The sequence below is a fragment of the Cherax quadricarinatus genome, chromosome 24 (assembly GCF_038502225.1).
Source record: "Cherax quadricarinatus isolate ZL_2023a chromosome 24, ASM3850222v1, whole genome shotgun sequence".
Lineage (NCBI taxonomy): Eukaryota > Metazoa > Arthropoda > Malacostraca > Decapoda > Parastacidae > Cherax > Cherax quadricarinatus.
The window spans coordinates 32,863,685-32,889,413 of NC_091315.1; the positions used below are offsets into that span (position 1 = coordinate 32,863,685).

The window sequence follows — 25,729 nt, forward strand, 5'->3', positions numbered from 1 at the left end:
AGCAATCCTACCATCATGTAAAACAATTACAGGCTTTCGTTCCACACTCACTTGGCAGGACGATAGTACCTCCCTGGGCGGTTGCTGTCTACCAGCCTACTACCTAGGATATACATACATACATACATGTATGTATGTATGTATGTATGTATGTATGTATGTATATATGCATGTATGCACATACACATATATATACACATATATATATACATATATATATACATATATATATATATTTTTTTTTTATTATCACACTGGCCGATTCCCACCAAGGCAGGGTGGCCCGAAAAAGAAAAACTTTCACCATCATTCACTCCATCACTGTCTTGCCAGAAGGGTGCTTTACACTACAGTTTTTAAACTGCAACATTAACACCCCTCCTTCAGAGCGCAGGCACCGCACCCCCCATCTCCAGAACCCAAGTTCGGCCTGCCGGTTTCCCCGAACCCCCTCACAAACGCCACCCTGCTCACATTCCAACAGCACGTCAAGTATCAAATAAAGCGCTAAACCGACAAGGGTCATCCAGACACTAAGGAGATGAGATGCTTTTTAACTAATCAATGGCTTTGAAGTGACTGTCAGAGAGAACCTTTAGAGGCTTCAGGCATGGCATTTGAGGTTTTAGGGCCTTTTAGGTGCATTGAGGTTTTACGCAGGTTGAGTCGGACTCGGGAGGGGATATTAACCCTTTGACTGTTTCAGGCCCCTCTCTGAAACTGTCATTCTATGTCGCTCAATTTTTGAAAAAAAAAAAAATTATTTTTTCTTATGAAATGATAGAGAATCTTTTCCCGATGGTAATGACACCAAAAGTTCGAAATTTGGTCGAAAACTCGTGGAATTATGCTCCCGCGAAGTTAGCGGTCTCGGCGACATATGCGTATCGGCGATTTCGCCGACTTTGAGCCCAATTCCATTGTTCCAGTTGACCAAACTCATAGCTATTTCTTTAGAACTCCATTTTATCTATCAGCTGAGCACAAGAAACCTCCCATTTACTAATTTGGACTACCCAATATGGTGGTCAGAAATTGGCAATTTGGCCAATTTCACGCAAAATAAAAAAGATGCCAATTTCAAAATAGGGTCCAGAATAAACAAGGTAAACATTCATGGCACTAAAATAACATATGCTCTGTTCATTAGTCACATCTCTAGGCCCCTCTTATATTATTATTGCTTTCTATTTTGATTTTTTATTCATACAAAAAAATACAAAATTTACTGTTATGCAGACGACTGCATTATTGTAAAAATGGTATAAATAATATCAGTGCACTAGTGAAAGAATATTAGACTCCCCAGTTGACGTGTATTGGACGTGTGGTGTGATTTATTTACTCTTGAACATTGGTAAAAATCGAACATTTCCGCTACTTTGAGCTCAGTTTCAAGGTCGTTTTCATCGTAAAAGTAATGAAAATCATCTCTATTTCTGTAATGTGTTTTCCATTTTATCAACTAAGACCATGAAAACGCGAATACAACGATAAATACTATACGAAAATACACCTCAAAGTCGGCGTTTTATTCCAAAAAAACGATCAGTTTTTTTTTTCTCATTACGCAATGTGTGCTGCAGGATTTTTTTTATGTGGTGCACACTGACCACACAGACCCATTCTCTCACATGTGGGCCTACCAGCTTTCTCCCACTTGATTTGAAGCCGCTAGAATTATTGAGTATATATACGTCAGAAACATTGGCTCGTAAGACGTATTTATACGTCGAAAACAGTCAAAGGGTTAAAGAGGTTTTGGTGTCTTGTGTTGCCTGAGTGTTCTTTTGCAGCTATCAAGGAAGAGTTTCATTAGAGGGTTTACATTGGAATTGATTGTCCTATGTATATACAATAAGCACAACAATGAGTGCATACTCTATATATTGAGCAAGTTTAAACTTTCAAAGAGTAGTGTGTGTCTGGCATTGGAATAAGAAATCGTTCTTCCAGCGGCTTTCTGTTTTGTTATTTTATTGGTTTGAGGAGATTTGTTGTAGTTGATCCCCAGGCACAAATACGATAGGTGAGGTTGGATAGTGAGTAGTGCAATATAAGTAGTGCTGTTTGAGGTACACAGTAATGTATCTTTGAGAGGATGTGTACTGTTTTGGAGATATTGTTGTGTGCTGGATGTGGGTATTAAACTTCAAGTTGGTCAAGGTGCTGACCTAAGAATTTTTCCCACAGTTCGTCTTACAGTGGGAAAATCGTTGATTATTAAATTTAGTTGGACATTTGCGGCTCTGTTCCTAAACACCACGTAAATTTTTTTTGTCAATATTAAGAGTTTATGGGCAGTTATCCATGCAGATATTTTTAGGACTGGTATTCAGGAATCAACTAGATTAATCACAAGCACATATCTGAGACATGTATGGTACACATATACACGGACCAATGATCGTAAACTAGCCGAACAGGTATTACACGTTGCAGAATCGTCATGTCTTAACAAGTGGAAATATACAACTTTGGTCAAAATGTGTATTACTTGCTACAGTAATGCTTATACCTTATTTCTACAAGCACAGTATAGCACTTTGACTTTTTTGGGTTATCCTAGGTAATTTACACTATGTATGATAACTGTACTTATTGTGTACCTGTGCCTAAATAAACTTTGTCCTTAATTTTGTTTTGTCATTCAAGTGATTATGTTTGCTTGGTGTATATTTCTTGAAGGTCAGGCATCCCTTAAACAGAATCAAGGACTAATTAAGTTTATTTAGGCACAGGTACACATAAGTACAGGTGTCATACAGTGTAAATTACCTAGGATAACCCAAAAAGTCACATTGTGCTATACATACTGTGCTTGTAGATATGTGGCATAAGCATTACTGTGGCAAGTAATACACATTTTGCCACAGTTGTATCTTTCCACTTGTACAGATATGACGATTCTGCAACAAGTGTAATACCTGTTCAAAAGTCTAGCTGACTATCAGGTCCATGAGTGGCTCTCTCTCTGAGACAGACCCAGAGAAAGACAGGCCAGCCAGTCAGTCAAATGGCCAGCCAGTCGAACACATCAGTCAGTTTATTCAGGTAAATATGCATATATACAGCTACATAAATTATCATATACAGCAGCATATGTAAACACTGCATGTATTAACTGGTATGCAGGAATCAACTAAGTTAATCACAAACACAGATCTGAAATCCTATGGTCCACCTCTGAGTGCTCCAATTTTTTTTCTCCACAAGTGGCACCATGTTAGTTGAATTTTACGGAGTGTTAGTTGAAAATGTGCCACAAATTTGCAGTAATATAATTGAGTAAATGTGATAAAGGTAGACAAATGATAGACAAACCTTAATAAACAAATATTCAAAAACCAACATTTTGTTATTTAAATACGTCTTAAACATGTTGGCCATTTCCCGCTAAGGCAGGGTGGCTTTTTTATTTGAATTTATAAAAAAGTATTGGCATTTTATATTTCACTATATATTATGTTTCATAGTAATTGTGATATGGAGGAACATTTAAAATTTTTTATGAGTGAACAACTAAATTAAAGACATTATGTTCTAATATAATTTTTATTTGTTGAAGAGTGGTGTTAGTTTTTATAGCAATGGCATTCTTGCATATGAAGATTTTCAAATCATGCAATTTTTTAACAGCTTTTCTCAATACAGTAGATACAAAAATATATAATATGAAATACTAACAATTTTGATTATGGTTATAATAGTACACAATACATTACACATGGGAAAACTTCAAGATGTGAAAATAAATAACTGTATAAAGTGTGTGAGAGATAGTAGGAGTGTGTAACAGTGTGTGTGAGGAAGGGGGGGAGAGAGAGAGTTTAAAATGCAACAAGACTAAGACGGAAAATCAAGTACAGTACAATAGTAATACAGGGACTAAACTCAGAAGTAGCCTAATGAAATTGCAAATATGTATACTTCAATAACTTTACAATACCCTGATCCAGTCATGTGCTGTGCCCATCAAGGCTGCCATTTCTCTCTATGTTTTGCCTAATAAGCCAAATCAGCCAACCAAGAAAATCTGGATTTTAGAATTAAAAAAAGATTTCATATACTGATACAGTACATTCACACAAATGATTTAAATAACATGCCATTATTTAACTGTACACCAAAACTGGCTTAGAAAAATAACCTAGCCTTAATGATTTTTACATCTAATATACAGTAGGTTATTCCTATTTTTTAATATTAATGAAATATTGTAATGTTGAAAATGGTTCCGAGTTATACAAAAATAAATACTCTGAACTTGGCTTGTTTAGGAAATACATGCATCGTATATATGATTGTCTTCATTTAAAAAATAGAAATGTCTATATTAAGCAAATCCTTTCATATGAAACAATTATGTCTAGTTCTTAAAATTAAATATTTTATGATATGCCATAGAAAACAGGCAAAATGCTTTTAAATACATGTACTAAGAAAGGAAAAATTTATATTTAAAAATATATACAAATAGTTGTCTATATAGTAAATACCACATAATCAATGCAAGCATTGTGCCAATTACCTTTTCTGAAAAAGTATGGTAATAAATGGTGGTTATAATATACATAAAATCCCAGAGGAGGCACAGAAGACACACACACACAAAACTAAGAACAACCAATGGAGACATTATGGAAAATCTTGATTGTAGTATCTTGATTTCTTTCTCCTCAAGCTTGGGACAACTAATCTTCTCAAATGTATTTAGTGGTGGTGCTCCATTCAGAACTCTTCCAAGGCAAAGGAAGTATAGAATTTCTTTGCTTTCTTCCATCATTATGAGAACACAGTAAGTCATAAGGTAAGAGTGACCAGAAATATCATAAGAATCATACACATGGCCATCTAACTTAAGACATTCTCTCTTGGTCAATACCACTCTCATGTCATTTAATGTGCAAGTCTCCATGTATTTTTCTATCTCTTGGAAGATAACCTGTCATGAATAAAATTACAGTAGTTAGTTGTTTTATGTTGCATAAAGAGAATATAGTACTGTTCCTACACAGAGGGTCTCTCCTTACATTCTTATGCTAATACATCAGGAACAAATTTAAAACTCTATACATAATCTTGTAATCATCACCCTCTGTCCCTCTTACATATCTTGAGTTTTCTCTTTCCATCCAGAATTTGTATACTGCATACTGACATCCCCTGTCCTTAAACCAACACCAGTAGTGCAAAGTGTAAACTTCTCTAAATGCTGCTTAATCATAGATGCCCCCTTACTTCAGGGACATCATCTGCTAGTAGTCACACCTCTCATCATTCAAATCACCGGAGTGAGATCAAATCACCGGAGTGAAAGGGAAATAAATTTTTTAGTAATAGTAAGTTGGTAAACAGCAATTGCCCAGGGAAGTATTACCGTCCTGCCAAGTGAGCGTAGAACGGAAGCCTGTAAGTGTTTTACAAGATGGTAGGACTGTTGGTGTCTTTTTTCTGTCTCATAAACATGCAAGATTTCAGGTACACCTTGCTACTTCTACTTACACTTAGCTCATACTAAACATGCATGTACAAGCATATATATACACACCCCTCTGCATTTTCTTTTATTTTCTTACTAGTTCTTGTTCTTGTTTATATCCTCTTATCTCCATGGGGAAAGTGGATACAGAATTCTTCCTCTGTAAGCCATGTGTGTCATAAGGGGAGATTAAAATGCCAGGAGCAAGGGGCTAGTGACCCCTTCTCCTGCATACATTACTAAAGTTAAAAAGAGAAACTCGTTTTTCTTTTTGGGCCACATTGCTTTGGCAGGATACGGCCGGTTTGTCAAAAGATGAGAAGAAGACTACTGAGTATAGCAGGTAAAGTGTATGGTAGGGTTATTCTAAAGAGGTGTTGCAAACGTTAGTGGACGAGTTTGGGAGGGTGTTAAAAGGAAGAAAGTTGAAACTGAACACAGATAAGAGTAAGGTGATGAGGGTATCAAATGAGTTAGGTAAAGAAAAATTGGATATCACATTGGAGGGAGGGAGTATGGAAGAAGTGAATATGTTCAGATATTTGGGAGCAGATTTCTCAGCGGATGAGTTTATGAAGGACGAAGTTAACCATAGAACCGATGAAGGAAAAAAAGGTTAGTGGTGCATTTGGGTATCTGTGGAAACAAAAAAAATGTTATCCATGGAGGCAAGGAAGGGAATGTACAAGAGTGTAGTGGTACCAACACTCTTATATGGGCATGATGCAAGGGTGGTAAATACTGCAGCAAGGAAGTGGCTAGAGGCAATAAAGATGTTGTATGTAAGGGCAGTGTGTTGTGTAAATATTATGCAGAGAATTCATAGTGTGGAAATTGGGAGGAGGTGTGGAGTTACTAAAAGTATTATTCAAAGGGTTGAAGTGGGGTTGCTGAGGTAGTTTGGTCATTTAGAGAGGATGGAGCAAAATAGGATCACTTGGAGGGTGTATAAATCTGTAGTGGAGGGGAGAAGGGGTAAGGGTCATCCTAGGAAATGATGGAGGGAGGGGGGGGGGGGAAGAGGTTTTGTGTTCAAGGGACTTGGACATGCAGCAGGCACGTGTGAGCATGTTAGATAGGAGTGAATGGAGATGAATGGTTTTTGGGACCTAACGAGGTGTTGGAGTGTGAGCAGGGTAATATTTTGTGAAGGAATTCAGGGAAACCTATTAGCCGGACGAGTCCTGAAGATGAAAAGTACAATGCCTGCACTTTAAAGGAAGGGTTTGGGATATTGGCTGTTTGGAGTGATATGTAAACTGTTGTATTTGAGTGCCTCTGCAAAGACTGATTGTGTGTGAATGATGGTGAAAGTGTTTCTTTATTTTATGGGTCACACTGCCTCGGTGGGATATGACCGGTTTGTTGGAAAAAAAAAATGTATGTACTGCTGACAATATGGACAAAGTTTCAATCTGTTAAGATCATGACTTAACAAACTGAAAGACTGCACTGTTACAAGCTTGTTCTAGTAAGATACCTTCATACAGAATACTGTACTTTATATACAAAACTTCTCATACATTCAACAAATGAAACCAGCTTTATTTCTTCCCTATATCAGGGTATAATGATAAATAATATACCCAGTGTATACATTAGTTATCATTATTTCCATATACAATCTCAAATTTAGAATTTAACTTTGACCACATTATACAGTACATAATTTAAAACTGACAAAGGGGCAATTATTTTTGGCCTTCATTACACTTTATTGATCAGGATACATAACGTTCTTTTTAATCATTAGAATATTTCATTGTTTTTTATTTTCCTCATTGTGCTTTATCTTAAGAGCATTTTATTCATAACAGCAAACCAAAACAACATGCAAGAAGAAGAAGAAAGTAATACGAGTGACTCACCACACACCATATGAAGAAAAAGAATGTTGTGATAAGAGCACGAACACAAAGCTGTTTAAGATTAGCCTTCCATTTAATGTGCAGGCTGAGCGACAAAAGTTGATAAGTGACAAACACACTTAATGTAATGCCCCACCCTTTTTTCACAAACACCTGTAAAGAAAAAAATAAAAATATATATATGTAATGTCAGCTTTTTTTTTTTTTTTTTTAGGAGTATTCAACTGACAATCAGTCTAATTTTAATTCATGGTTAAGCTATAACAAGTTTAGAATAATCCTTTAAGTGTATTTTTCCAAACACTTCTTACTACTGTTCCTTAAGTGCAATTTGCTTTTTATACATATACTACAGTGGTACCCCAAGTTTTGGCTATAATTCATTCCGGAAGGCTGTTTGAGTGCCGTTACCGAACAAATTTGTTCCCATAAGGAATACTGTACAATGGAACCTCAAATTTCGAACTTAATCAGTTCCAGGAGCTAGTTCTAAATTCGAAAAGTTTGAAAAGCGAAGCAATATTTCCCACAAGAAATAATGGAAATACAATTAATCCGATCCAGAAACCCAAAAATATTCCCCCCCCCCAAAAAAAAAATACATTTTTATAGAGATTAATTATAGTTTTACTTATGCACAACAAATATAGTGTACAATTATGTATTAATAAATTTAAATAAACATATAAAATAACATTTTTACTTACCTTTACTTTAGATTGATGGCATCTGGAAGATAGGGAGGAGGAGAGAGAGAGATGGGGTTAGTATTTGGAAGGGGAATCCCCCTCCATAAGGACTTAAGGTATCAAAGCCCTCTCTAGGGTTACTTCCCTTTTCTGTCTTTTAACCCTTTGACTGTTTTCGACGTATAAATACGTCTTACGAGTCAATGTTTCTGACGTATATATACTCAATAATTCTAGCGGCTTCAAATCAAGTGGGAGAAAGCTGGTAGGCCCACATGTGAGAGAATGGGTCTGTGTGGTCAGTGTGCACCACATAAAAAAAATCCTGCAACACACATTGCGTAATGAGAAAAAAAAAACTCTGATCGTTTTTTTGGAATAAAACGCCGACTTTGAGGTGTATTTTCGTATAGTATTTATCGTTGTATTCGCGTTTTCATGGTCTTAGGTGATAAAATGGAAAACATGTTACAGAAATGGAGATGATTTTCGTTACTTTTACGATGAAAACGACGTTGAAACTGAGCTCAAAGTAGCGGAAATGTTCGATTTTTACCAATGTTCAAGAGTAAATAAATCACACCACACGTCCAATACACGTCAACTGGGGAGTCTAATATTCTTTCACTAGTGCACTGATATTATTTATACCATTTTTACAATAATGCAGTCGTCTGTATAACAGTAAATTTTGTATTTTTTTGTATGAATAAAAAATCAAAATAGAAAGCAATAATAATATAAGAGGGGGCTAGAGATGTGACTAATGAACAGAGCATATGTTATTTTAGTGCCACGAATGTCTACCTTGTTTATTCTGGACCCTATTTTGAAATTGGCATCTTTTTTATTTTGCGTGAAATTGGCCAAATTGCCAATTTCTGATCACCATATTGGGTAGTCCAATTTAGTAAATGGGAGGTTTCTTGTACTCAGCTGATAGATAAAATGGAGTTCTAAAGAAATAGCTATGAGTTTGGTCAACTGGAACAATGGAATTGGCTGAAAATTGGGCTCAAAGTCGGCGAAATCGCCGATACGCATATGTCGCCGAGACCGCTAACTTAGCGGGAGCATAATTCCACGAGTTTTCGACCAAATTTCGAACTTTTGGTGTCATTACCATCGGGAAAAGATTCTCTATCATTTCATAAGAAAAAATAATTTTTTTTTTTTTCAAAAATTGAGCGACATAGAATGACAGTTTCAGAGAGGGGCCTGAAACAGTCAAAGGGTTAATGCCACTAGGACCAGCTTGAGAGTCACTGGACCCCTGTCTCACAAAATAACTGTCCAGTCCTCTGTTTCTGGTGCCTCTAAGATTTCCCTAAAATGGGGAAATCAGCTTCCTTGATTTGTTCTTTCTTTGCCAGGATAGAAGTGATGGTTGACTTGTTTTTCCCATACATCCTGGTAAGCTCAACAAGATTCACACCACTCTCATCCTTCTGTATTATTTCTTCACATCTATGGTGTTTCTCACTTTCTTTACCACAGGGGTACCACTAGCAAGTTTCTTTGGGCCCATGGTAGCTTATTTCACAGTTCCACAAGCACTAAACACAATGAATTAATCGTAAAATGTTTGAATGAGAGTGCAGGTTATTGTTCACTTAAGCATCAACAAAGGCAGACTGGCTCAAGGCGCCTGCACAGGAACGCGGACAGAGCGGGCTGGCGGATAGATCCAGTACCCGGCAGTTTGAAAATAGGGGCAAGTTCAATAATAGGGACAAAGCTGGTTCGAAAAAAGCAGTCGATTTTCGAAGAGTTCGATGTGCGATACGTTCGAAATTTGAGGTTCCACTGTAAATTAGATTAGTCCGTTTCAGACCCTCAAAAATACACTTACAAAAGCACTTATAATAATATACTTATGTAACTGTTCGAGTTGGGAGCTGTACGAAACTTGGGGTACCACTGCATTGTCAGTAACCAAATAGTACAATTTTTGATATAATGGAAAATAAAATTTATTTCTGAATTTGACACAAATTCATTCAACTGATTATAAGGAAAAATATAAATTTGAAAATAATAAAAGCTGATTTAAAAAAGGAAGTTGTTTGTTTATACCAAAGACAAGAGAAGAGCAAGTGCAAGAATCATGATTATAAATAGGAGAAATGGGGAAAAAGACTAAAACTATGCTCAAGCTAAAAGTGAAAATGCAACACAAATATGGCCAAAACTAAGACAAAGCTTATGCAATCAAACTATATAATCACAAGCATAAGAGATAATATGTGAACAGGCCTTTGTATAACTCCCCATTGGCCAGCACCTACATAAGAAAACTGACAAAGCTCATAGCACCAGCTGTCAGTTTAAATACATGTACTACCATGGTAGCATAGAAGCCAACAAACATTACCCAATATTGTTTCAGATACTTAGTACTGCATTTCCATGGGACACGCACTTTGATCCACCATACTATTACAATGTTTCCTCGGTGGGTATACAATGGTTTGGACAACATTCAAATGCAGTACAGTATTTGGTCACTATTTACTACATACATAGTACACTTACCTGTTTCTCTTCTGCTACCCTAAGTTGTTCTCTTTTTGACTTTCAGGGTTTGTCCTGTTTGTCTTAATACTTTATCTGACTAGTCAAAAATTAAATCTGAACTCAATGACTTTTAATTTACCATCCTCTAGTAGGCTAATAGACAGTAACCATGCAGACTGTATGCTATCATCCTGTCACAGAAGTGAAAAAATGAAAGACTGTTTAATGTTTGCACTGGCTAGGATGCTTGGGATGACAGGTAAATCTTACAAACTTCTAGCGTACTTACATTCAGTATACGTATATCTCCACATTCCTGCATTTTTCACAATAATTTGTAGCTCTGTAACACTGTCTTTCTAATTTAAGAGACTTGTCCCAAAACTGGACCATGAGGATGATGATCCCCAAAACCAATGACAGATTAGCATTGCCATCTACCAGAGGGGTTATTAATATGAAATATAACCCAGCGCAGTGCTGGGTTATATACAAGCTGACACAGTATGCTTCCCTCCTCCCCCCCCCCAAAAAAAAAAAAAAAATTATAAAAAATATACTTTTTAAGGTTTTGGGATATCTTTAGGAATGTTATTTCATGCAACCATGTGAAAGTTTATAATATGTGCATGTATTATACACCTATCCATTATACCCCACTTCCTCAAGTAAATGGAAAGCTCCCATTCTGAAGAGGGAGGCAAAATGTAGACTTTCACAAAGACATTTTAAATGTAATCAGGTTTTTGACTCAAAGAAGCACAATTTGAAAAATCCGCAAAATTTTAACACTGGTTTTGATATTTAGTAGGTGTGTGCCAAAGTATCGGTGGATATCTGCTAATTTTGATGGTAATGGTATTGATGGGTATCTGCTCATTTTGATGGTATTGATATTCACCTAAAATCAAGTATCAGTATTGATAAGTTTTGGTATTGCTCCATCCTTACTATTAAATGAAGCATTCACCACTGTCTTACAAAGAAAATTATTTTTTTTTTTTATTTTTTTTTTCAACAAGTCGGCCGTCTCCCACCGAGGCAGGGTGACCCAAAAAAGAAAGAAAATCCCCAAAAAGAAAATACTTTCATCATCATTCAACACTTTCACCACACTCACACATTATCACTGCTTTTGCAGAGGTGCTCAGAATACAACAGTTTAGAAGCATATACGTATAAAGATACACAACATATCCCTCCAAACTGCCAATATCCCAAACCACTCCTTTAAAGTGCAGGCATTGTACTTCCCATTTCCAGGACTCAAGTCCGACTATATGAAAATAACCGGTTTCCCTGAATCCCTTCACTAAATATTACCCTGCTCACACTCCAACAGATCGTCAGGTCCCAAGTATCATTCGTCTCCATTCACTCCTATCTAACACGCTCACGCACGCTTGCTGGAAGTCCAAGCCCCTCGCCCACAAAACCTCCTTTACCCCCTCTTTCCAACCCTTTCGAGGACGACCCCTACCCCTCTTTCCTTCCCCTATAGATTTATATGCTTTCCATGTCATTCTACTTTGATCCATTCTCTCTAAATGACCAAACTACCTCAACAACCCCTCTTCTGCCCTCTGACTAATGCTTTGGGGGGCAGAAGAGGGGTTGTTGAGGTGGTTTGGTCATTTAGAGAGAATGGATCAAAGTAGAATGACATGGAAAGCATATAAATCTATAGGGGAAGGAAAGAGGGGTAGGGGTCATCCTCGAAAGGGTTGGAAAATTATATACATATATAAAAAAAAAGAAGACTTGCCTTCAGCAAACTTATACCAGTGATGAAATTCTCTCATAGGTAGTGGTCAAGCTGACCATCACATACCAAATATAATTGTAAAATATAAGCATTTAATAATGTTTTGGACACTGTGCATGTGTGCATTCTACATGCTTGCAAGTATTTTTATTTGCAAGCCATTTAACCACCTTGCAATAATTAAAACAGTATTTCCACTCACCTCATTTAGAACACTATGTTTGCCAGTCAGCACTTCAATATGTGGCACATCAAAAGACTCTTTAACCATGGACAACATAAGAAGGGTGAAGAAGTAATACCCTATTTTTACTGCTGGAGTAATATGCAAGTAGTAGGTACCCCAAGTTGCTATGTTCTCCCATATCGATGGTAGAACCACTTGCTTATTTTGGTCTTCTGTCTGCGTATCTAAAGAGAAACAAACATAATAAAAGTGTTATAATTACCAAAAACTTTTACAGCATTTAGAAACTGGAGAGTATTTAAGTATAATACAGGATGTATATGCAAGTGTTATGCAGGCTGACAGGATACATACCAACAATCTGGGTACCCGTGGTATCAGAATTGCCCATTACCGTGCGTCTTATGGGTTCTCTGCATGTAACAGAACTGAAAAAATATGAAAGCATTGAAATTTTTATTAATTTAAGAGATACAATCTTGATTACAGATGTCACTACTCTGCCGATGATTAACCTACTGAATATACACAGTAGGTTTTAAACAAAATTAAAACGATGTATGTAACATGCAAACATAAATTCAAACAGTAGCCAGGAGAAAAACACCTGTCTTTTATAAAGTTTGCTTGACTGTACATTTACTATACCTACAACAAGTTAGTTATTTGTGGAGAGAGGATGGAAATTCAACTACAGGCAAGACTAAAATGTGTGAGAATGAGATAATTTCATCTCTAAAACAAATAATCATTAATGAGATTTTGGACAATTAAAATGTGATAAATATTAAAAAGGAAAATACTTCAAACAAGGAAAACTTACAGTTTCTAATGAATCTAATCATTACAGTAAGGGTATACAGTATTTTCCTTACCCAGTTATCATTAACCCTTTCTATAAATGATCAATTCCTTAAAAACAAAGACTGCAATATTTTAAATTTAAAATGCAGTTCCATTTACATGTATGGTACATTATGAATACAAATAAAATGATGAAGTCAGTAAATGCCTGGCAAATTTAATAAATTCTGATGCCAGCTTTATTACTAACATTTTCTTTAACCCTTTCAGGGTCGACAGGCCCTCTCCGAGACTTGTTTTCAGGGTCGGCCAAATTTAAAAAAAAAAAAAAAAATTTTTCTTGTGAAAAGATAGAGAATCTTTTCCCGATCATAATGACACCAAAAGTATGAAATTTGATGGAAAACTTACGGAATTATGCTTTCGCGAAGTTAGCGGTCTCGACGATGTTTACGCATAGGCGATTTTGCCCACTTTGAGCCCTATTTTCGGCCAATTCCACTGTACTAGTCGACAAAAATCATAACTATTTCGCTTGAACTCCATTTTTTCTATCGATGAGTACAAGAAACCACCCATTTACTGATTTCAACTATCCAATACAGTGGTCAGAATTTAGCAATTTTACCAATTTCACACAAATTTCAAAAGATGCCAATTTCCGAATAGAGTCCAGAATAAACAAGAAAGACATTCCTGGCACTAAAATAACATTTCCTCTGTTCATTAGTCACGTCCCCATGCCCCTCTTACATTCTTTTGCTTTCCACTTTTGAATTTTTATTCTCACAAAAAAAAAATATTAGATTTACTGTTATGCATACTACTGCGTTAGTGAAGAAATGGTATAAATAATATTAGACTCACCAGCTGACGTGTATTGGACGCTTGGCATGATTTGTTTACTTTTGATCTTTGGTAAAAATCGAACATTTCTGCTACTTTGAGCTCAATTTCAAAGACTTTTCATTGTAAAACCAGTCAAAATCATCTCAATTTCTGTAATATGTCTTCCATTCTATAAAATGAAACCAGGAAAACTAGAATACAACAATAAATACCATACGAAAATACAGTGCAAAGTCGCTGTTTTAATCCAAAAACACGGTCAAAGTTTTTTTTCTCATTACGCACTGTGTGCTGCAGGATTTTTTTTTATACTGCGCACACTGACCACATAGACCCATTCTTTCATATGTAGGGCTACCAGCTTTCTCTCACTAGATTTGAGGGTGCTAGAATTTAGGTGTACTAGTACAGTGGACCCCTGGTATTTGATGGCATCGGTATCCGATAAATCCGGTATTCGATGCATTTTAATGCAAAAACTTCGCCTCGGTATCCGATCGAAAACCCAGTATTCAATGCGATTCGTACAAGACATGTCCACATGTGGCCTGAACTGCCCCATGTGTGCCAGTGTTTGCAAGCCAGGCAGTGTGCGCGCATCTTAGAATACATTCGGTGCATTCCATATTATCACTGTTTTTGGTGCTTGTTTCTGCAAAATAAGTCACCATGGGCCCCAAGAAAGCTTCTAGTGCCAACCCTGTGGTATAAAGGGTGAGAATTAGTATGGAAATTAAGAAAGATTTTGAAGGGTTTGGGGCTAACCCTGAGAAGCCTATGCCAGTTGTGGAATCCATTGTGCCTACTTCAAAAATTAAGGAAATGTGTGCAAAGTGGGTTGAACTGCAAACGTTTATGGATGATAATCACCCTAACACAGCTATTGCAAGCCTTGTTGGTCACTATTACAATGACAACGTTGTGGCCCATTTTAGACAAATCTTAAAGGAACGGGAGATACAGAGCTCTATGGACAGATTTGTTGTGAGACAGAGGTCCAGTGACTCTCAAGCTGGTCCTAGTGGCATTAAAAGAAGCAGGGAAGTAACCCTGGAAAAGGACTTGCTACCTCAAGTCCTTATGGAAGGGGATTCCCCTTCTAAACAGTAACAACTTCGACACTCTCCCCTCCTCCCATCTCATCAATCATCACCAGATCTTCATTAAAGGTAAGTGTCAATTATTCTATTGTTATTATTCTATTGGTATTGTTGTTATTGTAATTAATCTATTGCATTAAACTTAATATTTCATGTGGTAAATTTTTTTTTTCATACTTTTGGGTGTCCTGCACGGATTAATTTGATTTCCATTATTTCTCATGGGGAAAATTGATTCGCTTTTCGATATTTTCCGTATTAGATGAGCTCTCAGGAACGGATTAATATCGAATACCGGGGGTCCACCGTACGTCAAAAACCCTGGTGCGTAAGCCGTACTAGTACGGCCGAAACCCTGAAAGGGTTAAACAGAATTAGCTATTTAACATAAAAAAATTCCTCACAACAGTACAGTACTGTTATAATAGTGCACAGAATACAATAATACTAGGGGTTGGTTATCTTCCATGAGGATGCAACTGTATTACAAAGATTAGCATGGTTGTAATACATGGAAAAGACCATAATTATGCAATACATTTCAGACAGACTAAACTTTAATACTATCTTGACAATACCAGTAGTAAGTTAGATTATTTAAACGTTAATGCAGCCTCTCTTCACGGTGCCCCGTGGCCTGGTTATAGCTCTCGCTTCACACAGCGAGGGTTCGGGTTCGATTTCTGGCTAAGGGGTGGAAACACTGGGCGTGTTTCCTTACATCAGTTATCCATGTTCCCCATCAGTAAAATGGGTACCTGGGAGTTAGTCGACTGGTGTGGGTCGCATCCTGAGACAAAACTGACCTAATCTGCCTGAAAATGCTCTGCATAACAAGCGGCTTTTTATTGTAGTATGTCATTGATGTCAGCTAGGCCTGTATACCCTGTACATGTATTTGTAGAAATAAAGATATTATGATTACTTAGTGACATACTTGTTTATCAATGACTCCGACTTACAACGGGCTCTTTGGCCAATATGCATACCTAAATAATGTACGTATATTAGAGCTGATTTCCTTTATGTATTTTGTTATAACAATATACAGTACACTACTGTATAAGCATTTAAAAATATACTAAAAATGTTATAAATGATGCATAGGTGACATTAAAACAATATCACTACCCACTATTACAGTATGCTCCTTGCTTAGCGATGAATTCGTTAACCAACATGGTCTTAAGAACAGAACTGTGTCATTAAGTGAGGAGAGGCTGTATAAGTAAGTTGTCTGCAGATAAGATTATAAAGTACACCTCTGATTATTAAAGCATTAATCAAAAAGAAGGGACAGTGATGCCAAAAAAGAAAATTTTGGGGAGTGGAAATATACAGGCAGGCAGTGCATAAGAATGAATGCTAGATGGAAGCTGGATATGCAGGTTGCAAAAAATGTATTTGGCTTTTATGTATTTAATTATCATAAATCACATCAAGTTCAGAAGGTGCTTTTTAGTAATATTTTGAATCCATTGGAAGATGGGGAACATTTATCATCTAGTAAAGGGGGCTCCAAATTTTGGGACCTTTTATGTGGACTGAGCTTTGCTTGGGTCGAGATGAACACATGGCACATCGAAGAAGTATTTGTTTCTTGTATTGCATCTATGCATTCTGCTGCAGCTCTGTCAGAAGAACTGTGGCCAAGGTGCCCTCTACTGAGCATAAGATGAGGGAGCCTAAAAGGTGAGCATATGGCATGAATGAAGCACAATGTCTTCCTGATGGGCCTCCTACGGTCTTGGATGCAAAAGTGCTGTACCTCTCCATCCAATGAAAAGAGAAAATGGGGTAATAATATAGTCATCACATACAGCAGTGAGAAAACTTTGCTATTATCAGTTATTCATAACAAATATAATTACAAAGGACACACAAGGATCACCGAGTTATGAGATACTGTGCAAATGTACGTAATGGCAAAATAAGAGGACATACAGTAGAGCACACGTAATCCAGCGATCAACTGCTCAGAATAAATTGGTTGTACAGAAAGAGAGATACCGAACTTAGTATGTTCAGTTGTCCAAAAAAATCAAAGCATTTGCATAATTTGTCAGGAATTTATAACTAAAGACTGTTTTGCAAACTTACTCCTACACAGTACAGTGTTAAACAGGCCACAATGAAAAATGCTTGGCATAACATTTGTCTATTACACCTGCTACAAGACACTGAAGACCAAGAACCCAGTTTTTTATTTTTCTCATTAATAATAAAAGACAAGATAAAAAAAAGTAAACTGATAACAAACTATACATGAGTGAGGGCTTATCCAAAAGTGCTTAATTTTGTCAGTAAAGAAGTTTCATAGCTCAGAAGGAAATGTGACACATTTTGTGTAGAGTATTGGTTATGATCACTTGTCCAGAATGAACACAAGTCCAGACATGTCTTGGTCCTAATAATTTTGGATTATGGATGTTCTACTGTAATGTTTTCTCAATAAGGAATTTAGGTAAGATGAAGAGATTCTGTATAGTGTTACAGTACTTTTGTTATAAATTTAACAATATTGGATTTGCTTGTTTTATCTAGCTGCAACAGTTTTATTATAAAGTAAACAAAATAAAAGCATAATACAATAAAACCTATAAAGCCTAATGCAGTCAAAATTAAAAAAAAAAAATACATTGTTTTCAAAGATACATACATGTAATATTGTATAAAAGTCCACAATATACACAGTATTTTGGGACAGAATCCATGCTGGTGTCTCAAGTATGTACTGTATTTTAAATGTGTCAAAATGGTACTTTTTAGGTGCAAGTTTTTAATAAATATGATTGAGGTTATCCTTGGAAATGCCACTCGTCTGAAACTATACTTTTCTCAAATGCCAATTAATATCAGGTTTAGTGTATTTTACTTTTAAGGATAAATTGAATGAGCATACAGCAAAACAAAGAAAAAATCTTTCAGGTTTAAACTTGGACATGCAGATAATATAGTTGTTAAGTGCATACAGTATATGCAAAGCAAACAATTTACACACAACAATATGGTTTCACTGCAGAGCTCAACACACTGTACAGGCAAAAGCCTCACCTTATACACTGAAAATTAAAACCTGATAGTAGCTGTGAAGTCTTCCTTAATCTTGGACAACTATAACTCTTGCAATAGAAATAAAACAACAAAGTAATATTAAAAATTAAACATTCTTTTGCATTTCATAATAAAACTCAAATATGAAAAAAACATACTAAAAACTAGTATTGGGGTGATAATAAATAAATACAAAATAATACATTAGCAGTCTTTCTGCATCAAGAACACAAACATGTGTGTGATGATGTAAAACTAAGACAATGTTTAGACATGAATGAGAATAGTATACTGAACAATATTATATACAACAACTGTGACAGCTTATGCAAGTTTTATTATTTATATTCAACCATTTTTAATAATATAAGACAAAAAAAATATACAGTTAACCACCCAAAGAAGCCAAGATTGCTAGAAAATAGTAATTATTAATAAAGAAATAAAAAAAAAAATTGTGCTTGGCTAGATTTTGCAAAATAGATTATTAATGATACACAGTTCATTATATTACAATTACATTTCAGTTTGAAAAAACTTAAACTTCAAAAGTAAAGTTTAAGATCGATATCAGATTTGGAAATACTGTATAATAAAGTAAAACAAAAATTACAGTTGTGATAACTTTGATAACTTGAGTATTGCACTGTATGTTTTCGTTTTTTAATTAGCCAAGTACTGTACAACTTTCAGTATTGTCTGGGAGATTATTCCAGATTTTTAGTTATTTTACAAGATTCAGTTGTACTCATCAAAAAAGGCATGCATTTCTAGTTTAGTGCTTGTCTGTTCTTTTACATTACTCTCGAGGAAGTGTTTTAGGTCTGGGTCAACATATGCAGTTTATCCTGAATATGTAGAAGACCAACAGAATGAAATTCAGCAATATAATGTGACATGTTTGTAGATGAATGGTTCAGAGAACCGACGTGTTGATAAATTAGACTCACGTGCAACTCTTGGGTATCTTTATTGGGGAAACGTTTTGCCACACAGTGGCTTCATCAGTCCATACGTAGGAGAAACTTGAAGAACAGGAGGAGAATGAGGTAATCAGTCCCTCAACCTTGAGTCGATGTGCTCAGTCCATCAATCTTGAATAGAATACGGCATATGAGCGGAGAAGCAGCTTATAAACCGTATGGCAGGAGAGGTGCAGCAGTCATAGGTGGTGTCACATTTGTTCAATGTTCTTCAAGTTTCTCCTACGTATGGACTGATGAAGCCACTGTGTGGCGAAACGTTTCCTCAATAAAGATACCCAAGAGTTGCACGTGTGTCTAATTTATCATAATGTGACATGCAGCCTAAACCTTAAATTGATATTGTAATTAGTTAGAGAAGGTTAAGAAAGTTTATATTCAGGCCTCATGCATAACTTTAAACTTACAATTGTTATATATACAGGCATTAAATTTTGGAGAATTTATCCTAGGATAACCCAATGAAGTCTTGCAATATGACTTATTTCCATTGGGTTCTTAGGTTTACTGTTGTTGATCTCCATGCACATGGGCTGTATAGCCCTTGTGGCTTAGCGCTTCTTTTTGATTATAATAATAATAATCCATGCATATAGATAGGTGTGAAACAGAGGGTGAACAGTATAATGACGTACACATATAAGAAAATCTTGGTAGGTATACCTACTTCTTTTCTTTTTTAAGTTTCTCTGATATGTGCTGGATACGAATATTAAATTTTATTTTGCCATCAAGTGCATGTTTAGGCATTCTTTTTTATTTTTTATTTTAATTTGGGTATTTTTATTGTAGGATTTAAGTCGAGGTTTGGTTTATTTTCAAATACAGTATAAGTTTTTTCGTTATCTGGTGTGTTCTCATTCAAATATTGATATATAGGTCAGTGTTACCTATGTTGTGTAAGGATCTGTATTTAGTAAATTTAACTAAGTTTATTCAGGTACAGGTACACATAAATACAATTACATAAATTATCATACATAGCAGCATATGTGTAGATTACCTAGGATAACCCAAAAAAGTAAAAAAGTGACTTATTTCAAAGAGGAGTTATTAGCACATGATATGGACTCGAAATATTGAGAGGAATTTATGCCTGTGGGGGGGGATGAATGGATGGGTGTTTTAATTATGTAAATTTTCTAATATTATACACGTTCCTTGTTTATATAACCTAACCTAATGTTACCCAGTTTAACATGATAGTTTTACGACTGGTCTAGGTTAGGTTGTCTATTATCACAAACGATTCCCCCAATAAATAACTATTTTCCCCGTGAAATGGATAGCATGGATGTTATTATAATATAAATGATTGGCAGATTTCTGTCCTGGTAAAAAAGTAAACAATAATCTCCATCTCCAAGTGTTCTAAGATAAGATAAGATTTCGTTCGGATTTTTAACCCCGGAGGGTTAGCCACCCAGGATAACCCAAGAAAGTCAGTGCGTCATCGAGGACTGTCTAACTTATTTCCATTGGGGTCCTTAATCTTGTCCCCCAGGATGCGACCCACACCAGTCCACTAACACCCAGGTTCCTATTTCTATTATTTCAGTATCGTCATAATTATACACAATCTAGATAATAATGTGAAAAATTAAGTCGAACCAATAAGTTTAACACACATATATAAAGTTATGGTCGTATCCTGATGAATAATCCAAATAAAAAAAATCATAGTACATATTGTTGGATAATAAGACCTAAATCTTCCACCGAAGTAAACTTACGACTTTTAATCTTAAAGAGCTTACAATACAAAATATCAGATAACTAGTTTCGAGCTCCCACAAAATACAACTGATATTAATCTTACTGCATCATGGAAGCTTAATCCTCTCACAAGGTAAGATTATCAGGGAGAATGTCTTGTGAGCAGTGATCTTCCCGGAGCACCTGTGCCTCACACCAGGTTCCTCACACACTCCACTACTGCCATTATTAACTACACGAAATATATTATGAAAAATCCACTGTTATGTCTCTCAAGATTTAGGTTCAAAACAAGGAAGTGGTATATTTTGTTTTGTTTAAATAATTGAAGAAAAAATTCATATGATGGCAACCACAGGCATTATAGTTATTTTTGTTGTTATTAAGTAAGTAAGTAAGTAAGTAAGTAAGTTTATTCAGGTATACACAAATACAGTTACATAGAATTATCATACATAGCAGCATATGTGTAGAGAACCTAGGATAACCCAAAAAAGTCAGACAGAGTGACTTATTTTAAACTGTTATGAAATATATGTATGACAATGGCCGGGTTCTGTCCTATATATAGACTCAAGCTTCGTGAATATAGTATATTAAAGGTATTTTTTTTTTGTTATATGCGATAATTATTCTGTACAGACGTAGTGTATGCTCGGTTATTGCTACATACATATTTATTTTATATTTCTGGAAGGTTGTATTTAATACAATAATAATTTTTTTAATCTCGGAATTTGTGTTTTTACTTTGGTAATGGAGTGAAGAAGGAGGTTGTTCTGAATCTCACCTTCTTCTCTGTACATAATATTTGGACGACTAACTTAAAGGTTATTTGCATATTGATTTTAAGAAATGCTTTTCTGATTACTTTTTTTTGCGATTCGTGGTACTATTGGCCTTTTTTTTTTTACAAATTATCATAGGATAATTAAGTGATGTTTTTCTTCTTTGATTTCCGTGAACAAACTTGCCAGATTGGTTTTTGTTCGCTATTCGTGGAACTAAATCACTGACTTTTTTGCGTTATTCTAAGTTCTCTACACATATGCTGCTATGTATGATAATCTATGGAACTATTTGTGTATACCTGAATAAACTTATATATACATATATATATATATATATATATATATATATATATATATATATATATATATATATATATATATATATATATATATAGATATAGATATAATATATATATATATATATATATATATATATATATATATATATATATATATATATATATATATATATATATATATATATATATATATATATATATATATATATATATATATATATATATATATATATATATATATATATATATATATATATAATAGGCTTCAAGGAAGAATATTTGGATTTCTTCCTGAAGCCATTTGAATATTCCACTTCCCCTACCACCCCATCTTTTAAACTATTTTTTTTTACCAATAGGAATATTTTATTACATAATATGTTACAGAAGATTTAAGAGATACATTGTTAATATAAAGGTGGCATATACGGTACATGTTGTTACGTGTGTGTCACCGATTATAAGGCGAAAATCTCATCCAGCTCCTCAGAGCTGGGGCGTGTGCCCAAAATACAGCAGGCATTACCCCTTTGAACAGCCGCACTGAGCCGCTGGAACAGAAAACTAGCTGCCCTGGGATCCCTAGTTACCCTGATGAGTCTTTTTCCCAGCTCCTTAAGGAAATTAGATGCACTCTTTCCCCATGAGCCATGGGTCTCTGAGCCTATGGGAACAAACATATAATGATGGGCAAGTTCTCCATATTTTCTAGACTTTTGGGACTCCCTGAAGCTGGCAGCTGCCCCTCCTTCCTCCCTGGTGTATTGGAGATAGGTATCAGCCAAGGCAGATGCACATGTATAGTCCCACACCACCTGCTTCCCATCTGTCCAGGCTTGACGGGTGATACCATCTGGACGCTTCTGGCTGCCATCAGATCTGCATAGTTGGGGTGGCTCCCTTACTGCTGGGCACCCAGCTGTTGTGAGGCTCCTCTTGATAATGTTATTAACCTCCTCATGTCTTGCAATCTTTCCCTCGGATTTACGGCACACAAGACCATGGTACCCGAATCGGTCTGCTACTTCACTGCCACAAATACACCTGTGTTCGGCGAGAATAGGGGCGGCAAGTCAAAGGGCAATACCGATGCGGATGGTCTGTGGGTCGAGGCGTGTGCCAAGGCTGGAGTTGGGAACAGCCAACAGAAAGTCCCCAGCATGAGGGGCTCTCACTGCCAGGAGGCGGGCTCTATCCTTCCCTGACACACTCTGGAGCATTGTTGAGGCAATATTTTCCACTATTGGACCATCCCAGTGCGATTGTTTGTAGTTGTTGGGGGGAGCAGGTCTGGTTTCAGAGCCCGTTAGATTATCCCAGATCATTGCTCCGTCAATGAATTTTTGGTCCTGGACTCCAATCTTGTCCCTAAGATGTTCAGGGAGAATCGCTGCTACAAGCTCTCTGGATGCAATACACGAGGACAGAAAAGCAGGTAACGCAATCTGTGATGACTTGCGGACACCAATGCCTCCTAGTCTGACTGGAAGTGTAGCTTGGTTCCACTGCCCGTCTTCTAGAGTAAGGTTAAGTACTTTCGTAAAAATCTGCCTCAGAATACTGTCATATTCGTCCAGTATAGGGTTATCATATGAAGGTGCACATCTTAGGAAATATGTCAACCTGGGCAGACTCAAGCACTTTGTGAGAAGGTACAAGGCATCGTGGTGTCCAGATTGCCTATTCGTTGTTCCATTCTCCTTAACTCTTCCAATTTCTTCCTGAGAATTGTGTCAATGGCATTGCTTCCCAGAGGTGCTCCTAGCAAGACACTATTTGTGGGGACAATGACTGCTGCTCCTGGTAGTTTTGATCTCACTGCATTTATCACTTGTTGACTGACTGAGATGATTTCACATTTGAATGGATTCAGGATGAGACCATATATATATATATATATATGTCGTGCCGAATAGGCAGAATTTGCGATCTTGGCTTAAATAGCAACGCTCATCTTGCCATATAGGACAAGTGAAAATTTGTGTATGCAATAATTTCGCCAAAATAATTCTGAACCTAACGAAAAAAATATATTTCACTGGGTTTGTTTAGTATTACATTATTGTAAACAAATCTAAAATATATTTAGTTGGGTTAGGCTAAAATAAATTGCTCTTGTTATAATAAGGTTAGGTAAGTTTTCTAAGATTCTTTTGGTGCAAAATTATAAAATTTTACATTAACATTTATGAAAAATATATATCTTTAAACGTATAAGAAAACATTTCAGAAAGGACTTAATTTTAAATGAGTTCTTGCTAATTGACCAGTTTTACATATTCGGCACGACATATATATATATATATATATATATATATATATATATATATATATATATATATATATATATATATATATATATATATATAACGCTAGATTTACAAGATATGAGCAACGGTGCCCCGTGGCCTGGTGGCACAAGCTCTCGATTCACACGGTGAGGTCCAGGTGCGATTTCTGGCGAAGGGGTAGAAACATCGGACGTGTTTCCTTACATCGGTTGTCTATGTTCACACATCAGTAAACTGGATACCTGGGTGTTAGTGGACTGGTATGGGTCGCACCCAAGGACAAACCTGACCTAATTTGCCCGAAATGCTCTGCATAACAAGCGGCTTTCTATATACTAGTATGTCATTGATGTCAGCTAGGCCTGTATACTTTGTACTAAATAAAGATACCATGTTTATTATTATAAAGTGAAGGAAATATGTTCAGCACTTGTACAACATACTACAGAGAGCTAGAGACTAGCTGCACCTGTCCCACTTAATAAAACTTTCTAACTCTAGATTAGAGTGTTCGGCACTCACCAACTCAGGTGGGACCAAGAGGCTGTCCTCCGGTGTATTAGATGATTTAATTGTTCTCTCGGCATCTAGTACCACATGGACTTCCCACCAAACATGACAGGAAATCAACTCGGTAACTCCAACGTAATTTCCACCTTTACCTGCCAGCATTCATTCATACATACATTGATCCATACTAACCCCATACTGACCCCAATGGAAATAAGTCACTCTGACTTTTTTGGGTTATCCTAGGTTTTCTACACATATGCTGCTATGTATGATAATTCTATGTAACTGTATTTGTGTATACCTGAATAAACTTACTTACTTATAACCCCAGTACCACCACTTTCAAGAAAATAAATAAAAGATTACCTTTTGTAAGGCTTCGAAAATCCAGTCTCCATCCCTGATGTCCCGCTCCATGAAATGTATTACAAATTTGGTAAAACATCAAAAAACTTATGTAAAGTATATAATTTCAGTTCACAAATTTACATTACACAGTAGTCAAGCGTTCGGCTCACAACTGCAATGTGGATAATTTCATTGTGTAAACAACTCATTGTTATTAAGATAAGATAAGATTTTGTTCGAATTTTTAACCCTGGAGGGTTAGCCACCCATGATAACTCATGAAAGGCGGTGCGTCATCGAGGACTATTTAACTTATTTCCATTGGGGTCCTCAATCTTGTTCCCCAGGATGCGACCCACACCAGTCGACTAACACCCAGGTACCTACTTGCTACTTGGTGAACAGGACAACAGGTGTAAGGAAACGCCGGAAATCGAACCCGGGCCCTCTATATGTGAAACGAGAGCTTTAAC

At 36.1% G+C, this 25,729-nt stretch overlaps 1 protein-coding gene across 8 annotated transcripts; it reads right to left on the reverse strand.

Moving 5' to 3' along the window:
* Positions 1–3,536: 3,536 nt before the first annotated feature.
* Positions 3,537–25,448, reverse strand: LOC128690900 (acyl-coenzyme A diphosphatase FITM2). 8 transcript variants are annotated; one of them, XM_070088318.1, is made up of 7 exons: positions 21,118–21,350; positions 18,316–18,383; positions 16,794–17,029; positions 12,863–12,936; positions 12,524–12,732; positions 7,358–7,503; positions 4,790–4,945 (listed from the first exon to the last, which is right to left on the reverse strand). In XM_070088318.1, the coding sequence occupies exons 3-7, from the start codon at positions 16,931–16,933 to the stop codon at positions 4,927–4,929; spliced, it is 588 nt and encodes a 195-aa protein (XP_069944419.1). In that variant the 5' UTR covers positions 16,934–17,029; positions 18,316–18,383; positions 21,118–21,350; the 3' UTR covers positions 4,790–4,926. The 8 variants fall into 8 exon arrangements, with proteins under 8 accessions (XP_069944416.1, XP_069944412.1, XP_069944418.1 ...); XM_070088315.1 differs by lacking the exon at positions 7,358–7,503 and having other exon boundaries at positions 3,537–4,945; positions 21,118–21,351; XM_070088311.1 differs by lacking the exon at positions 18,316–18,383 and having other exon boundaries at positions 3,537–4,945; positions 7,351–7,503; positions 21,118–21,342.
* Positions 25,449–25,729: the final 281 nt, after the last annotated feature.